This window comes from Dermochelys coriacea, chromosome 2, assembly GCF_009764565.3.
Source record: "Dermochelys coriacea isolate rDerCor1 chromosome 2, rDerCor1.pri.v4, whole genome shotgun sequence".
Taxonomy (NCBI): domain Eukaryota; kingdom Metazoa; phylum Chordata; order Testudines; family Dermochelyidae; genus Dermochelys; species Dermochelys coriacea.
Window position 1 is genome coordinate 189,654,922 of NC_050069.1, and position 17,934 is coordinate 189,672,855.

Sequence of the window (17,934 nt, forward strand, 5' to 3'; positions counted from 1 at the left end):
AATAGCAGATTATGATGGAATTATCGGTAATATCCACACTAATATCAAGTGGACTTTTCTGTTTTTGAAAGTGTAATGATGAGCAAATTAATGAGAGAACGCTTTTTACTGCATTTTCTGCTAGATGCATAAGAATAGCTCCTTTTCATGTTAGTGGGAGTTGCACAGTAAGTTGAGGGGAGAATAAACCTTATTACATTTCTGTCAGAAGTTTTAAAAAAGCCTGCATTCTTGGATATGCAATAGAGTGCAGAGAATATATTTGTTACTAAAATAGCTTGTTCTGAAAGAGATCTGATTTCAGTGGAGTCTTGCTCCATTTCTTATTGCCATCTATAGAACCATGCACAATACCACAGAAGTATCTGAGTTTCAGCTCTTATTTGAGGATAAGGTTTGACCAGTATATGCAACTTCAGGAGAAAAGGGAGAAGTGATTTCTTTAACAGATGGTGTTGCTGTGAAGTCACTCATCTAAAAAGAAAGATACCTCTCCAGTATAGTTGAGACTTGTCTTAATTGGTTGCACAGTCACACTGTTAATGTTCAGTAGACTGAACCAAAAGGAGTTAATTAGACTACAAATTTGCAAGCAGAACCACCCAGGGGCTCTCGGCTAATGCTCTGGTTGTATGATAACGGTCTCAAGAAATGATCATTCTGTTTTTTTTTTTAAATGTAAAAATTTCCATTATCCCTAGACCAGCACAGTGAGTACAGAAACATCCTAAGCCATGGATCTGCAGTCTTTTCACACCTACAGTTTCCTTTTGTTGCCGACGTTAAAGACTGGCTTTTAGGAGGCTTTTGTCATGATTGCCACATTTATAGTCATCTTCGCGCAAATTGCCCCAGCAGTCTGTCATACTGGATGGGGAGAATGAATGTGCGGTTTTTCTACCTCCTTGCAGCACAGCATACACATGGGAAGGCTACATTAGGCTCTAGTAAAATCTTAGCCATTTCCTGTTGAGCATCCGTAGAAGGGGTTTTTCTGTCACTACTGACTTGGAGACTATTTCTCAAGGAGGATTAAGGCTGGGCCAGGCTTAGAATTTTATGTAACCACTCTTGAGTTTATTGTGGTTTGCAGAGGAAGGGGTAGCTTTTTTTCTTCCCACAACTCAACTGAACAGATTGAACAAACAAACATTCGCCATGTAGGAATGTTAGTTTAAAAGATATTGTTTTGAAAAAGTTGTACTATGGGTAGCACAATGAGTTCCTGGCCTGTAGGAGCTACTGTATTACAAATAATAAAAGTTTATATTGGAGGTCTGAACATAACCTTAATTACAGTACAGACACATCTCGTCTTTGTTTTAATAATTATAGAGTGGTTTTATTGCATTTATCCAGTAAAATCCAATAACTACTGAAAATGGCAAGCTAATTTCTCTGTATCCAGCAATTGTTGCATTGCAGTAATTTGGTCACCCTGTGTCTTTTAGCTTTTGCTTTCAACTTTTGTCAGTTTCACCTTTCAGTCATCAGTCTGTCTTGGTACAAGTAATCAGTCTGAAATGTAACCCTTAGTTAATTTAGATTTCATTTCCTCGTAGGCTTTTTAGTTTTCTATGCTGATTACATTGGCCATACTTCAGAACTGTACACAGTGAAACTTAATCCACTATCTTCACATGAGCCGAGTAGATTGGTGCATCCATGCATCTCCTGTTGAGATAGGGGCAAGTGCTTTTGTTGGGTAGGTTTTTAAAAGAAGAAGAATTGCATGGATTAAGAATGAAAGCCATAACTCTCTTTTATTCTGAGTTTATTTTTAAATATTGCCATAACTACAGCTGGCTGAAACTTCCTGAATTTCATATTTGACAAAAAATTATTTTCAACAACTATCCCCCTTCAATTTTCATTGAAAGTTTGAGTTTTTCAAGTAGCTGTAGTGGTAACGAATGCTCTTCTAAAAATAATCCTTACCACTGCATTTTTGTGATCACTGTGCTGTGCACTGTGCTGCGTATATTTGATGCACTGCGTATATTTAAAGCATTCACTTTAAAGTGCAATTTTGGAAAGAAACTGATCTAGTATAGTGGGTGTGACTTCATAGGAAATGTTGAGTATAATTAAATTAGAAAGTTTTTTAGTGTTTCAGTGTCACAACAATTTAGGGAATATTTTGATTTTCTTATAATAGTTCATGGGTTTTGTGTTTTTACCTCAGTTATTGGAATGTGGTGGCAACCTCTTTGATGCAATCTCTATTGCAGTGAAGGCAGCTCTCTTTAATACAAGGTAAGGCACAGTTCTTAATTTTCTTGGGAGGATAAATAGCACTAATCTGAGCACTTTTAAAGTTTAAACATTAAAACAAAAAGTAAGGGATTGGATGTCTAGGTCAACTTGCATCCAGATACAAAACTGAACATTTACATCCAGCTGAAATGAATTAGTGATTTCGGTCCAGTTTCTGTTGGGCAAGCGACCTCCTTCATGACAAGGACGCATATTAGCAAAGAGTTGAAAGATTGAATGAGCGTGGTAACTGTTACCTTATCACCCCTTTAAACATGGCCAACTTCAGAAAAAACTTATTTTTTGGCGGCAGTGTATAATTATAAAGACCTTCATGTCCTAATTTCCAGACGGGCTGAAGTCCATGGATGCTGCAGGTGCTTGGCACCTCTGAAAATCACTTCCTCTGTCAATAGGGCTGTCAGACTGTCACCAGCTCTAAATTCCTGTATAAAAAAAATTGAGTTTTTTCTTTTGCATTAAACAACATGAATCCTGGTTCATAGTTTCTTCACAGAATGTTGACTGAGAGAAGGAAAGTGTCGGTGAGTGCCAGAGCTCAGCAAACTTTTGGTCAAGTGCCATGTCATTAACAAAACCATCAATTTTGCTTTGCTACCTACTCTGCACATGGAGTGGTGCATGATGGAAGGCAGGGAGTCTGGAGCAGAGGCACTTTGCATTCCATTTATTCATCTGCCTGCTAGCGATAGCTAAATTTGGCAGCATGGATTTGCACTTACAGGAGTAAGTTAGCCAATACTTCAGCTGAATAGGTAGGTTCTACATACAACCAGATGAAGAAAGTCCCCAATAGGCAAATGTTACATTTCTATTTTGTCAATAAACCTTTGCAGCAAATTCTTTTCAACAAGAGTGTGATGAGTGATCTTGTGAACAAAAGTTGCCAAATGTTGCATAGTGAGACTCCAGAATAGCTTTCCAAAAGTTAGGTTTATGTTGCAGGCGCAAGAGGTCTGACAGTGATCTCAAAAAGAAAAGGAGTACTTGTGGCACCTTAGAGACTAACAAATTTATTAGAGCATAAGCTTTCGTGAGCTACAGCTCACTTCATCGGATGCATTTGGTGGAAAAAGCAGAGGAGAGATTTATATACACACACACAGAGAACATGAAACAATGGGTTTTTCATACACACTGTAAGGAGAGTGATCACTTAAGATGAGCCATCACCAGCAGCAGGGGGGGGAAGGAGGAAAACCTTTCATGGTGACAAGCAGGTAGGCTAATTCCAGCAGTTAACAAGAATATCAGAGGAACAGTGGGGGGTGGGGTGGGAGGGAGAAATACCATGGGGAAATAGTTTTACTTTGTGTAATGACTCATCCATTCCCAGTCTCTATTCAAGCCTAGTTAATTGTATCCAGTTTGCAAATTAATTCCAATTCAGCAGTCTCTCATTGGAGTCTGTTTTTGAAGCTTTTTTGTTGAAGTATAGCCACTCTTAGGTCTGTGATCGAGTGACCAGAGAGATTGAAGTGTTCTCCAACTGGTTTTTGAATGTTATAATTCTTGACGTCTGATTTGTGTCCATTCATTCTTTTACGTAGAGACTGTCCAGTTTGGCCAATGTACATGGCAGACACTACAGTACCCACCTGCTGAAGTGAAGAAACAGATTGACAGAGCCAGAAGAGTACCCAGAAGTCACCTACTACAGGACAGGCCCAACAAAGAAAACAACAGAACGCCACTAGCCATCACCTTCAGCCCCCAACTAAAACCCCTCCAACGCATCATCAAGGATCTACAACCTATCCTGAAGGACGAGCCATCGCTCTCTCAGATCTTGGGAGACAGACCAGTCCTTGCTTACAGACAGCCCCCCAATCTGAAGCAAATACTCACCAGCAACCACACACCACACAACAGAACCACTAACCCAGGAACCTATCCTTGCAACAAAGCCCGTTGCCAACTCTGTCCACATATCTATTCAGGGGATACCATCATAGGGCCTAATCACATCAGCCACACCATCAGAGGCTCGTTCACCTGTGCATCTACCAATGTGATATATGCCATCATGTGCCAGCAATGCCCCTCTGCCATGTACATTGGCCAAACTGGACAGTCTCTACGTAAAAGAATGAATGGACACAAATCAGACGTCAAGAATTATAACATTCAAAAACCAGTTGGAGAACACTTCAATCTCTCTGGTCACTCGATCACAGACCTAAGAGTGGCTATACTTCAACAAAAAAGCTTCAAAAACAGACTCCAACGAGAGACTGCTGAATTGGAATTAATTTGCAAACTGGATACAATTAACTTAGGCTTGAATAGAGACTGGGAATGGATGAGTCATTACACAAAGTAAAACTATTTCCCCATGGTATTTCTCCCTCCCACCCCACCCCCCACTGTTCCTCTGATATTCTTGTTAACTGCTGGAATTAGCCTACCTGCTTGTCACCATGAAAGGTTTTCCTCCTTCCCCCCCCTGCTGCTGGTGATGGCTCATCTTAAGTGATCACTCTCCTTACAGTGTGTATGATAAACCCATTGTTTCATGTTCTCTGTGTGTGTGTATATAAATCTCTCCTCTGCTTTTTCCACCAAATGCATCCGATGAAGTGAGCTGTAGCTCACGAAAGCTTATGCTCTAATAAATTTGTTAGTCTCTAAGGTGCCACAAGTACTCCTTTTCTTTTTGCGAATACAGACTAACACGGCTGCTACTCTGAAACCAGTGATCTCAAACTGTTCTACAGCAGTGTGGTGAAACTCCATTGGCTTCAGCAGAGTTACTCCTGAGTTACGCCAGAGTGAAATGCGATTGCAGCTCTATGGTTGGAAAGCATCATACAAGGAAAAAAGCATGATTTTGAAGACTTTTATATCAGGTTGTTAAAATCTGTTTGTTCAGACATGAAGAAAGTCTCTTGAGATTGAGAGAGGCAAGATGGGTGAGGTAATATCTTTTATTGGGCCAACTTCTATTGGCGAGAGAGACCAGCTTTCAAGCTTATACAAAGCTCTTCTTTGGATCTGGGGAGCACATTCAGAGTGTCACAGCTAAATATAAGGTGGAACAGATTGTTTAGCATAACTAGTTACCTTGATTAGTCCCTTGAAATGTGTTAAGGTGGTCTGTTAACACCCCTCTAGTCGTAGTGGGGGAGAGAGGTTGAGACAATAACTCTGCTATATTTCATTCCTGTTGGTATTTTACTGAACAGTCTCCTGTTTTAATCATCTCCACGGTGGCTTTTTTAAAGGAGTAAAGTGTTCCTGTAATGTGGAATCCATTAAAAGTTATATTCTCACACATTGGGAAGCTGCCAAAGACTTGCAAACTTGCTAAGGGTGAAAAAATGTTGCAAAACGATTTTATGGGAAAGCTGCTTGGATGCTGTTAGTCTAAATTCTAAGTTTAGTTTGTAACAGCTGCTGTTCCATGGTTCTTTTTTAGATCACTTGTTTGTGCTTTATATACAAGATATCTGGGCTTTTTGAAATGTAGTTTAAACAGAAGTCCTATTTTGAAGGATACTGTATGTAAAGAAAATACAAAAACTAAAACAGAACAGCACTGGGTTAGGAAAAACTTACTGCAAGCTAACACTGGAGGACACTATTCATGCAGTGCTTGCTTTAATAGTTCTTTCAAAAACAGTGTCTTTTAAAATAGACATCTTTCATCTAGCATTTGAGTTAGCTTCATTGCACTTATGAGAGTGAGAGACTAATGGCTTGAGTTTGGAAGAGTGTGGGCAAACACTGTCTAAGCTTCTCCAAAGCCACTGCAAGTACTTTTTTTCAGTTTTGACCTACAAGATTCTTGCTTATTTCACCTTAGCACAGCTGGCATTCCCTGCTCAAGTATGAACTGGGAAGAGCAATTGTTGTGAGGAACGTGAAGAAACCACCAAATTCACTTTTATTTGTGAACTAAGAACTTGAGCTCTGTCCTTCAGAGGTGAAAAGCACTAATCTACTATGCAATCTAGTCATTCTTTCCTTCCCCTTTTCTTAGTTTCAGATATTTACTTCTTTACAGACTACTTTGAAGTTTCCTACAACGGCTACTAGCCCACCAGAAAAATATCACTTCAGTCATGTTAGTCTATTTAAAAAACTAAAGTATTTTTATCAGTGCCAGACAATTCAAATCTAACTGTCCTGAACTTTTTTCAGAGTAGCAGCCATGTTAGTCTGTATTCGCAAAATGAAAAGGAGTACTTGTGGCACCTTAGCGACTAACAAATTTATTTGAGCATAAGCTTTCGTGAGCTACAGCTCACTTCATCGGATGTATTTGGTTGAAAATACAGAGGGGAAATTTATATACACACAGAGAGAACATGAAACAATGGGTTTTATCATACACACTGTAAGGAGAGTGATCACTTAAGATGAGCCATCACCAGCAGTGGGGGTGGGAAAGGAGGAAAACCTTTCATGGTGGCAAGCAAGGTAGGCTATTTCCAGCAGTTAACAAGAACATCTGAGGAACAGTGGGGGATGGGGTGGGGGGGAGAAATAACATGGGGAAATAGTTTTACTTTGTGTAATGACTCATCCATTCCCAGTCTCTATTCAAGCCTAAGTTAATTGTATCCAGTTTGCAAATTCATTCCAATTCAGCAGTCTCTCGTTGGAGTCTGTTTCTGAAGTTTTTTTGTTGAGGGATAGCCACCCTCAGGTCTGTAATGGAGTGACCGGAGAGATTGAAGTGTTCTCCGACTGGTTTTTGAAGTTATAATTCTTGACGTCTGATTTGTGTCCATTTATTGTTTTACGTAGAGACTGTCCAGTTTGACCAATGTACATGGCAGAGGGGCATTGCTGGCACATGGCATATATCACATTGGTAGATGCACAGGTGAATGAGCCTCTGATAGTGTGGCTGATGTGATTAGGCCCTATGATGGTGTCCCCTGAATAGATATGTGGACAGAGTTTCTTTTTGTCCTGAACTTGTCTCTTATAGCTATATTACTTTTCCTTCATAGTAATTTTGTGACCAAGTTTCCATTATAAACCTGTTTTCAAAGGTGTATATATCAGCTTTAAAAAGACCAGCTCTTGCTTGAAACCTGGAATCCAAGTTAGTGTGTTCTGGCTGCCATTGTTTTTGAAGCATTTAGTTCTCAAATGCCTATCTGAGCCTTGTAGAGCAATAATTTTATCCTTAAAACCAAGCTTGTATAGCTTCCATCATAGCTATTGGCAATCCTTTCTTTAGGCTTCAAGGAATCCAAGATGGTGACCTAATATGGTGGCATATTTAATTAATGAATTAATATTGCAATGTTTAGACAGCTTTAAATGACTCACTGAATACTAATTCAATAGTATTCCTTCAGTTCTAGTACTAAGTAGGTATCTAAAGGCACTTAGGGCATATTCAGCTGTAGTAGAAATCTGTGTTTTAGTGGAGCTGTACATACGCCAGGGCTGAATTTGCCCCATTGTATATCCACTGTTGTGTTTTGGAACACAAACCTCTGTATGTTGGGGCCTGGAACAAGATTCCTCAGGTTATTGCATAAATGGGCAAATACAGTGCTGTGGTTTAGCATATTAAACTAATACAGCATATGCATAATTGTAACACTGGCAAAAGCTAGATAGATTGTGACGTTAGGCATTTGTAACTGAAAATAGTCACTATTTCAACATGAGATGTCACTCTGCCCCTTACCCAACAACAGGGTAGTGATGGACTTGTTGCCCCCCTTCCCTCCCCGCGAGTCACCAGTAGAGACCACTTGCAGCTGCAAAGCTAGTTTTGCAGGTGGCAATTCTAGACCTCCTGCACTGAATTGAGAGCATTGCTGGTGTGCCACTGGTGTGCTGGCTTTGCAGTTACTGCACTGATGAATCTTCTGCAGGTTTTAACACTATAGTTGGACCTTAACAAATAAGTACAGGGCACAAAAATAGAATGATTAGATTTACAATTTGCTTAGTCTGGGTTCTGGAGAGAAGGCTTTTCACAAGAGACGGGGAATCTGATGCTTTCCAGGAATGCCCTTGATCCTGCAAAAATCTATTTCTACTTCTTGCTTATTTTCCAACATGGCTGTAATCACCTCCCCACTTCTTCTGTGCTACTAATATTCTTATCTGTCTGCCCAGCTCATGCTGTCCCCTCTTGTCTTTGTAGCTGTTTGTTCTTGTCCATGACTTCATCTCCTCTTGCCTTGAGTACTGCAACTTCTTCCTCTAGGGACTTTCCAAATACTAGCTCTTGCAACTGCAGCATATGGAGTTACTATTGCTACTTGCCGCCTTCTGTGTACATTGCTTTCCACTTCCTAGGCAATTCAGAATAGGGGTTAAAGATTGCTTTCTATGGACTCGATTTTAGCCTTCTTCTTGACAACCTCAGCTTGTCTAGCACACTGCTCTGATTCTATCCCTCCAAACAACCTTGTTGTCACTGTTGGCTCAAGAGTCTTCTCCTTTATAACATGTCATCTTGTATCAGCCTATGTGTAACCAGCTAACTGTCTTGCCCTCTCAGTTGTAAATAAAGTGGTGTTAATTTTCAGCTGAAAACATCTTGTATAACACTACAAAGTGCGTTAGATGCAGTTATGTAAGACTATACAAAATAGATGCATTCTGTTTATTTTAAGAGACTTTTGTTTGGTTGGTCAGTATTATGCAGGGAATATGCCTCTTCTCTCTACGGATGTCTAAGCTGTTATGAAGCACTTGCCATTAGGACTCAATATGAACTGCAACTAAAATAGTTTCCAGGGATTAAAAAAACAAAACAAAACACTTTGCTCCTGTAAGGAAAAAATGTTCATTAAAGCTGTCCAGATATTTTACTTTAAAGATGTTACAGAAGGCATAGAATAAGTCTCTCGAGTCTAATTTGTAACACACACAACACTGTGCTGTAAAAGTATTAATATAAACAAATATTGCTGTTAGATGTCATCCAATTACCAAAGCTAATTTTTCAGAGATGCACTGAGGTGTGTTATATCTTCAAGGAAAGTGCACAGACATGGAAGATCTGTTTTCTTTTTACTGGGCTACAAGGTAAGAGCTTTCATGCTATATTCATCCCTGAGGGGAAGCAGCCTTCTTACACCAATGGACTCCATCAGAATTGAACCAGGGCTGAACATGGCCTTCACGTTATGGGCAGGAAAAATAAAGCAAGTGATTATTTGGAAACTGTTCCAACTGATCTTTTATTCATTACCATAAGAATGTTATGTTCATCTTTTTTTCAATTTCCATGGAATTTATACACACTATGCATATAATATGGCCAACTATGTCCTATAAGTCTGACAAATTTTAAAATATAGAGACTGATCCTTCACATTCACATTTTAAGTAATATGTGAAATTGAAGATCTCAGGCATTACTTCATCTGTTGAACAAAGGGTTTGGGAAAAGTATATATAATCCCTCTTTGTTAAAGTGTACAATCTGTTCTGGATGAAGATGTCTGAAGAATTCATTTCTTTCTCTTGATTAGACTCCTCCTAAGTGGGGAATGTGTCCTAAAACATTCACCTATACAAGGTTATCCCATCCTATATACTTCTCTGAACTTTTGCCTCTTGATTTTCATTGCTGTGGCTGATAGGAATAATGGAATAGATCAAGAATGTGAGGGGGTAATTTCCGTTTGGCAGATGTCTAGCACAGGGACTGAAAAATTGACTGCATGCTTCTTGACACTAGTTGAAGGCCTAAATCTGCTAGCCAGAGGTAGACGTGAAATTTGAAGGTTGAGAGTCGAACCAGCATCTTTGTGAGAGGTCCAGCCCCCTGACGTCCCAGTTTTTATGGAGGATGCTGGGATTTCTACTGAAGCTTCTCTTGGGACCCTGCTTGATGGCTCTGTTTTTCATATCTACCTCTACTAGCTACCAGGAGGCCCTATTGTAGAAGGGGGAGAATCTCTCAACTGGTGAGGAAAGCATTCTGCCCCTCTAGCCTTCTCCCAGTAGTTAGTCTCCTTCCTCCTTGAATAACATTACTGCTTATGTCTGCTTCTGGTCATAGCTTTTCCAAGCATTAGCGGCAACTTCAAAATTGGCATGAGTTTCACTGTCACCCACAGATTATGGATTGTAGCACTGAAACAAGATCAGAGTCTTGTTAGCTTAAGTCTGTTCCTGCGTGTTTAAACTATAAGCAGCAGCAGAAACAGAGAAGTTGCCATCCGCAGACCCTAGATGACAACATTGCATCACTTTACAGTTGCTTCATAGTGTAGTTGTGTAACTGTAACAACAAGAAGCTTTAGTATTTAAATTAATCTAAATTCTAAAGAAATGGATTTTTGTAAGGACTCATTCTTGCCATGTGAGCATTGGTTTCTCCCTTGAGCCCTGACAATGTATAGTTGATCACTTACTTGCTGGTATGTTTAAACAAAAAAAGCATTTTAACATTAACTGATGTGACTGTGGAAATCAGAAGCATTCTTTAGAATTAAGACTAAAATCCTTCAATACTAAAAATGGGCGTGTTTGTTTTTTGTATTGTTTAGTAATCTTTCATCTGCATTCTCTTTCTTTAAAAAGAAGCATGGAAAATTTATCTTTACAACAGCTTTATTTTCTCTAGGAATGGGGCAGGCCTATATAACAGATTGGAAAAGTAATATCCAGTAAGTTTTGCATATGCTTCTGTTTCAATAGGATACCCAAAGTGCGTGTTTTGGAGGATGAAGAAGGATCAAAAGAGATTGAGCTCTCCGATGACCCTTATGACTGTATTCGACTTAATGTGGATAATGTACCCTGTATCATCACATTAAGCAAAGTAAGCCTGTAGAAGTTTGTAAATTATTTCTTTTAGCTTATAACTCTTCTATAGACTTTGGCTATAAGAATTGACCTCCCACTATTGGTTGGGAGAAATCATCTTTTCTTTGATGACCAGAGCCATGAGATACCCCCATATTAAAAATAAGTTCTTGGCTTCCATCCTTGAATTTATTTTTTGACTTGGGAGACGAGAAAGGAAATCTTTGTGGAAAGAGTGTTCCATCTCCCTCTCAAGTTGTGTGTCTTGGTGGAGTGGAAATAAGCAATAGCGAATCCTGCTGTATTCTTGGACTGGAACAATTAACTATCCATCCATCAGCTGCTTGCTGATAGTGAAGTGGACACTAGCATTGGTTTCTCTAATATGCTAACATAATTAGAGAAAATGTTTAAACTGTTTGCAAATCTATTTGGTGAGCCACTGAAGAAACAGAAACTTTGTTGATGGAGCTCACCTCATGCCCACCAACACCCTGTGAGACAGGTAAGCGTTATTGCTAGGGTCCTACCAAATTCACGGGCCATTTTGGTCAATTTCACAGTCATAGGATTTTTAACGGAGTAAATTTCATGATTTCAGCTACTTAAATCTGAAATTTCACAGCATTGTGCCTCTAGGGGTCCTGACCCAAAGAGGAGTTGTGGGAGTGTCGTAAGGTTATTGTAGGGGAGGTTGTGGTATGCTACCTTACTTCTGCGCTGCTGCCTTCAGAGCTGGCCAGCGGCAGCTTCTGGTTGGGAGCCCAGCTTTGAAGGCAGAGCGGGGCCCTCAATCAGCAGCCACCACTCTCCAGCCACCCAGCTCGGAAGGCAGGAGAGCAGAATTAAGGGTGGACTTGGTCTGGTATTGCCACCCTTCTGAGCTGCTGCTGATGGCAGTGCTCCTTCAGAGCTGGGCACCTGGCCAACAGCCACTGCTTTCTGGCCACCCAGCTGTGAAGGCAGCACAGAAGGAAGCATGGCAATACCACAATCCCCGTAAAATAACCTTTCAACCCCCCTGCAACTCTCTTTTGGGTCAGGACCCCCAATTTGAGAATTGCTGGTCTCCCCAGTGAACTCTGTATAGTATAGAGTAAAAGCACACAACACCAGATTTCACAGTGGGAGATCAGATTTCACGGTCTGTGACACATTTTTCATGGCTGTGAATTTGGTAGGGCCCTAATTATTGCCATCATTTTTCAAATAGAGGGACTAAGGTACAGAGAAGCTAAGTGACCTACACACAGCAGGGACTCAGAGCAGGAAGCAGAACTCCTTGTTCATAGCTGTCAAGTCTACTCTCTCTCTCTCTCTCACTATTTTCTTAAATTCTGTAAAGAAAGTTGCATTCTGTGTGTGTGTTGGATATCCCACTTGCATCACTTTGTTTTCTAACAGTGAATTATCTACTCATCTCTTCAACCTTTCCAGCCACACAGCAATTGCCATAGTGTCAACTGTCCTTCTTGGCTTGGTCATGAGACAGCTAGCATGCTGTCAAGAAAATTATTCTGTTTTCTAAGTGTTACATAAATAATAATAAAAACTGTCATTGAGGCAGAGACTAAATCTCACCTCTCCTGAGCCTCAGGCATGGGTAACTTTTGTGGATTAAATTCCATAGTTGGGAAAGAAAAAGAAGTCTTTGGGTGAAAAGTTGATCCTTTTTAAAAAAAATATGTGTATAAAATTTTAAAGGAGCTTCTCGCTATTGCCAGATGTTTGGAATATTAAACTAAGTTCCATGTGGATGAATTAAGAGTCAGAATGTAGGTAAAGTGGCCAAAGGTGCATATTTATCCTATGTACATAGTATGTTTATAAGCATGCACACACAGTAACATTGCACTGTAAGTAGTTACAATGCCTTATATCAAGGGGCTATATTTAATGACTGACACATCTGCAGTGACTTAACACATGAGCAAAACCAATGACCAGCCAATATTTTTATTTCATAGGATTGTAGCATACAGATAAACTGACAGGTTAGTGGTTTGGTGACGTTACCTCCAATGCTCTTAATTCCATCACCCAGTAAGGAGCTTTTTCATAATTATCTGGATGCACAGTTTTTAAAAATCCAAAAGTAAAATATGTCCTTGGTTCTGCAGATTGGTTGTAGGCATGTGGTTGATGCTACCCTTCAGGAAGAAGCTTGCTCTTTGGCCAGCCTGCTGCTTTCTGTGACCAGCAGAGGTACCTTTACGTGTATGAAGAAATTGGGGAACGGTAGTCTTGATCCAGAGAGTATCTTTGAGATGATGGAGGTAAGAAGTGTTGACTAGCAACTTCCGCTCACAAAATGGAGAAGTGGATCTTGCGCATATGAAAAATTGCAGTGTGGGCATAATTAAAGGGATACTGAAAACTTACTTAGGTGCAAAAAGTGACTTGTGGAAGGTCCCAGACAGCTTCCAAGGAATCTGAAATTCCTATGGGAATGAATTTTGCTTATGCAAACCGTTTACGATTTCCCTTCTGACATTGCGATAATCTGGGTTTTTTTCTATATAGAATGCCATACTAGCAAAACTTCGTCAAAGTTAAGGTGACTAACATTATTTACAAATTGTATATTTACAAATCCTTTCTGACCTTAAAGTCTATGATTCATAAAAAACATGTTTCAAGTCTGATAATTTCTCTTTGAAACTCAAAGGAAAACAAAAAGAAAAGGAGTACGTGTGGCACCTTAGAGACTAACAAATTTATTAGAGCATAAGCTTTCGTGAGCTACAGCTCACTTCATCGGATGCATTTGGTGGAAAAAGCAGAGGAGAGATTTATATACACACACACACACAGAGAACATGAAACAATGGGTTTATCATACACACTGTAAGGAGAGTGATCACTTAAGATGAGCCATCACCAGCAGCAGGGGGGGGAAGGAGGAAAACCTTTCATGGTGACAAGCAGGTAGGCTAATTCCAGCAGTTAACAAGAATATCAGAGGAACAGTGGGGGGTGGGGTGGGAGGGAGAAATACCATGGGGAAATAGTTTTACTTTGTGTAATGACTCATCCATTCCCAGTCTCTATTCAAGCCTAAGTTAATTGTATCCAGTTTGCAAATTAATTCCAATTCAGCAGTCTCTCGTTGGAGTCTGTTTTTGAAGCTTTTTGTTGAAGTATAGCCACTCTTAGGTCTGTGATCGAGTGACCAGAGAGATTGAAGTGTTCTCCAACTGGTTTTGAATGTTATAATTCTTGACGTCTGATTTGTGTCCATTCATTCTTTTACGTAGAGACTGTCCAGTTTGGCCAATGTACATGGCAGAGGGGCATTGCTGGCACATGATGGCATATATCACATTGGTAGATGCGCAGGTGAACGAGCCTCTGATGGTGTGGCTGATGTGATTAGGCCCTATGATGGTATCCCCTGAATAGATATGTGGACAGAGTTGGCAACGGGCTTTGTTGCAAGGATAGGTTCCTGGGTTAGTGGTTCTGTTGTGTGGTGTGTGGTTGCTGGTGAGTATTTGCTTCAGATTGGGGGGCTGTCTGTAAGCAAGGACTGGTCTGTCTCCCAAGATCTGAGAGAGCGATGGCTCGTCCTTCAGGATAGGTTGTAGATCCTTGATGATGCGTTGGAGGGGTTTTAGTTGGGGGCTGAAGGTGATGGCTAGTGGCGTTCTGTTGTTTTCTTTGTTGGGCCTGTCCTGTAGTAGGTGACTTCTGGGTACTCTTCTGGCTCTGTCAATCTGTTTCTTCACTTCAGCAGGTGGGTACTGTAGTGTCTGCCATGTACATTGGCCAAACTGGACAGTCTCTACGTAAAAGAATGAATGGACACAAATCAGACGTCAAGAATTATAACATTCAAAAACCAGTTGGAGAACACTTCAATCTCTCTGGTCACTCGATCACAGAGCTAAGAGTGGCTATCCTTCAACAAAAAAGCTTCAAAAACAGACTCCAATGAGAGACTGCTGAATTGGAATTAATTTGCAAACTGGATACAATTAACTTAGGCTTGAATAGAGACTGGGAATGGATGAGTCATTACACAAAGTAAAACTATTTCCCCATGGTATTTCTCCCTCCCACCCCACCCCCCACTGTTCCTCTGATATTCTTGTTAACTGCTGGAATTAGCCTACCTGCTTGTCACCATGAAAGGTTTTCCTCCTTCCCCCCCCTGCTGCTGGTGATGGCTCATCTTAAGTGATCACTCTCCTTACAGTGTGTATGAAAAACCCATTGTTTCATGTTCTCTGTGTGTGTGTATATAAATCTCTCCTCTGCTTTTTCCACCAAATGCATCCGATGAAGTGAGCTGTAGCTCACGAAAGCTTATGCTCTAATAAATTTGTTAGTCTCTAAGGTGCCACACGTACTCCTTTTCTTTTTGCGAATACAGACTAACACGGCTGCTACTCTGAAATCAAAGGAAAACAAAACTTCTTTAACATTCAGCGCTTACCATAGAATACAACTGGAACTTGTGAACTGGTACTTCACATATTCTTTAATTTGCATAACTTGTTTTTCATGTAATTAACTTATTTAGCTAGTAATCGTTACAATCATAGGACTTTACTTTTCACATTTTGTTTTAATATCTTTGTATCTGTCCTTTTTACTGATGTGATCTTCTTCCCTTTCTATAAAAATATTTATAAAGAAATACTGTGGTTGCAGTTCAAGTTGACTTGGGAATTTCACTTTAAATCCTTCTTTAGGCCTCTCTCAGAAGCTTCCCTTTGGTGTGAAATTTCTCATGCTCAGTATATACAAATGAATTTTGTACACAAGCTTTGTATTTCCTTTGCACTTTAATTCAAAATTGGCTTTGTTTCTGAAAACCTTCACATTTGGCATAAACATGGCCCTAGTGAGAAATAGAGCTAGGTCAGAAATGGTTTTCCCATTGTGTGAAAATTTGAGATTTCAAAAACTTTCCCCTTTTGCATTGGGATGAAACATACCTTTTCGGAAACATTGATGAGAAAGCAGAGGGACACCAGCTCCAGAATTAATAGCTGGGTGGCTAGGGCACACGGCTGGTATGTAAGAGACTCGGGTTCAAGTCTATGCTCTGAATCAGGTAGAGCAGAGACTTGAACCTGCATTTTCCACATCAAGGCGAGTGCTTTAACCACAGGGCTTTTAACTGTTCTTGGGGTTCTCTCTCCCAGTTACATGCTGGACCTGAAACTATTGTCAAAACTAGTATGTTCCAGTAAACGTTTATTTTGACAAATAGGCATTTTCCAGCAAAACAATGTTTTTGTCAAATTCCTCACCAGCTGTAGTGAGGAATGCAGAAATTGGAGCCAGGTTTGAAAGCAACTGTTTAAAGTGGAAATGACATGCTAAGCACGCATGACACTTCACTTTCTCTTGATGTAATTTAAAGCCTGGCTGTTAATCTTGGCTCTACCATTGAGCTCCTGTTTGCTCTGGAAAAAGTAATTTCACCTCTGTGCCTTAGTGTACCCATTTGTAAAACGAAAATAGTAATTTCTAGCCTGCCTCACAGGTGTGCTCTCAGGATCTGTGTTGGTACAGAACTTTGAACATTTAAAGGTGTATGCATTAAGGGTCAGATACTGTATTTCAAAGGTATTTAGCACCTAATGGGATTTTCAAAAACACATAAGCAGGTGAAGCACCTAAGTCCCACTGGAAAAAAGGCAATTAGGCACCTAACTTACTTAGGGCCAGATTTACAAAAGCTCCTAAATGTTACTGTACAAACAAGTATTGACTCATATGACAACCTAAGAGTTAAAACTTAATTCAGTAGCCCAGTATGTTATGTTGCCCCTCACCTGTTTTAAAGAAATCTCTCCTCCTTAAGTGGTGATGCAGTTCACTGAAATAAACAAGACAAGGCTTTGGGGGGAAGCAAAGAATTCTTTCTTTGGCTGGGTAGCAGCCTGTTTGGGGAACAGATGGAACAAACAAAGCCAAAAGCACATGGTCTGTGAAATGGAACAGTTTCAGAACTGTTGCTTGACACTCTTATATCCTCCAGTGGATTGACTCCAGCCCAGAAAACATTCAGCCTTGTCAAGCCTTGGGGCGAACAGACATTCTAGCCAGCACGTCGCTTTTAGGAAAGCAGCATGACTGTTCAGCTTTGGAAAGGTGCCATAGCTACACCTCTTACTGGATTAAAGTCCTCTATAAGGGAGTCAGGCAGAAATAACTGAGATGACAGTGGGCGAAAGACAGGACCTGTGCACCAAGCAAGGGTAAAAGATCCTTGTGTTGGAGATAGCTGGGCTAGACATCTGGTGTGGGAGTGGAGCAGAATACTTCATCCTACCCCCTGGGGCTGCAACGTTACCCCAGCCCATTGATTGTAACAACTTCTGCACCTTCTCTACATGAGGAGTTTTGGTCAGTGGATCCACATAGTCCTATACCACCCCATCTCTCCCAACCTTGCCCCAAATGCTCTTCCTGAGGCTACAGAACATTACTGCACGAGGAGGCGGTAGCCTCCAGTCTCAATAGCCTGGCTCCTTGATCAGAGCATCTGCTTCATTTTATGGTTTCATGCCCCCACGTAGAGCTTGGTCTTGTCCCAATTAAATGTTAGGTAGTTTTATGGGTCTCTAGTTATAAAATTGAGGAGAAACTTCCTTCAGACAACTTGGCCATAGTTTTTATTCAATATCCACAGCTTGAGCTGCCTATTGACCTTTTAAGGACAGTGAGCTGGGTTCCTCTCTACTCAGGGAATCTTATGGTTCCATGATCCTGTGCCCACCAGGCCTAGGGGAAGTTCTGATCTACACCACTGACATAAGATACCTAAGAGATCTTTGCCAGCAGAGGGTCAGTGTAGGCTCTCCTCCCATGTGTGTTCTCTTTCAGCATGTCCCTATACTAGAGATATCAGGGAGGAGGCTGGTGCAGGAGTTGCTTCTACTGTGTTTATGCCATTGTAGA

General features: G+C 40.4%; 1 protein-coding gene across 1 annotated transcript in view; it reads left to right on the forward strand.

Annotated features, from left to right (window-relative positions):
- Positions 1–17,934, forward strand: part of EXOSC7 (exosome component 7) — a 35,742-nt gene that overhangs the window by 17,251 nt on the left and 557 nt on the right. Inside the window, exons 5-7 of the mRNA XM_038391605.2 lie at positions 2,186–2,256; positions 10,909–11,032; positions 13,137–13,292. Of these exons, the coding sequence (XP_038247533.1) occupies positions 2,186–2,256; positions 10,909–11,032; positions 13,137–13,292 (351 nt within the window). The remainder of the gene's footprint in view (positions 1–2,185; positions 2,257–10,908; positions 11,033–13,136; positions 13,293–17,934) is intronic.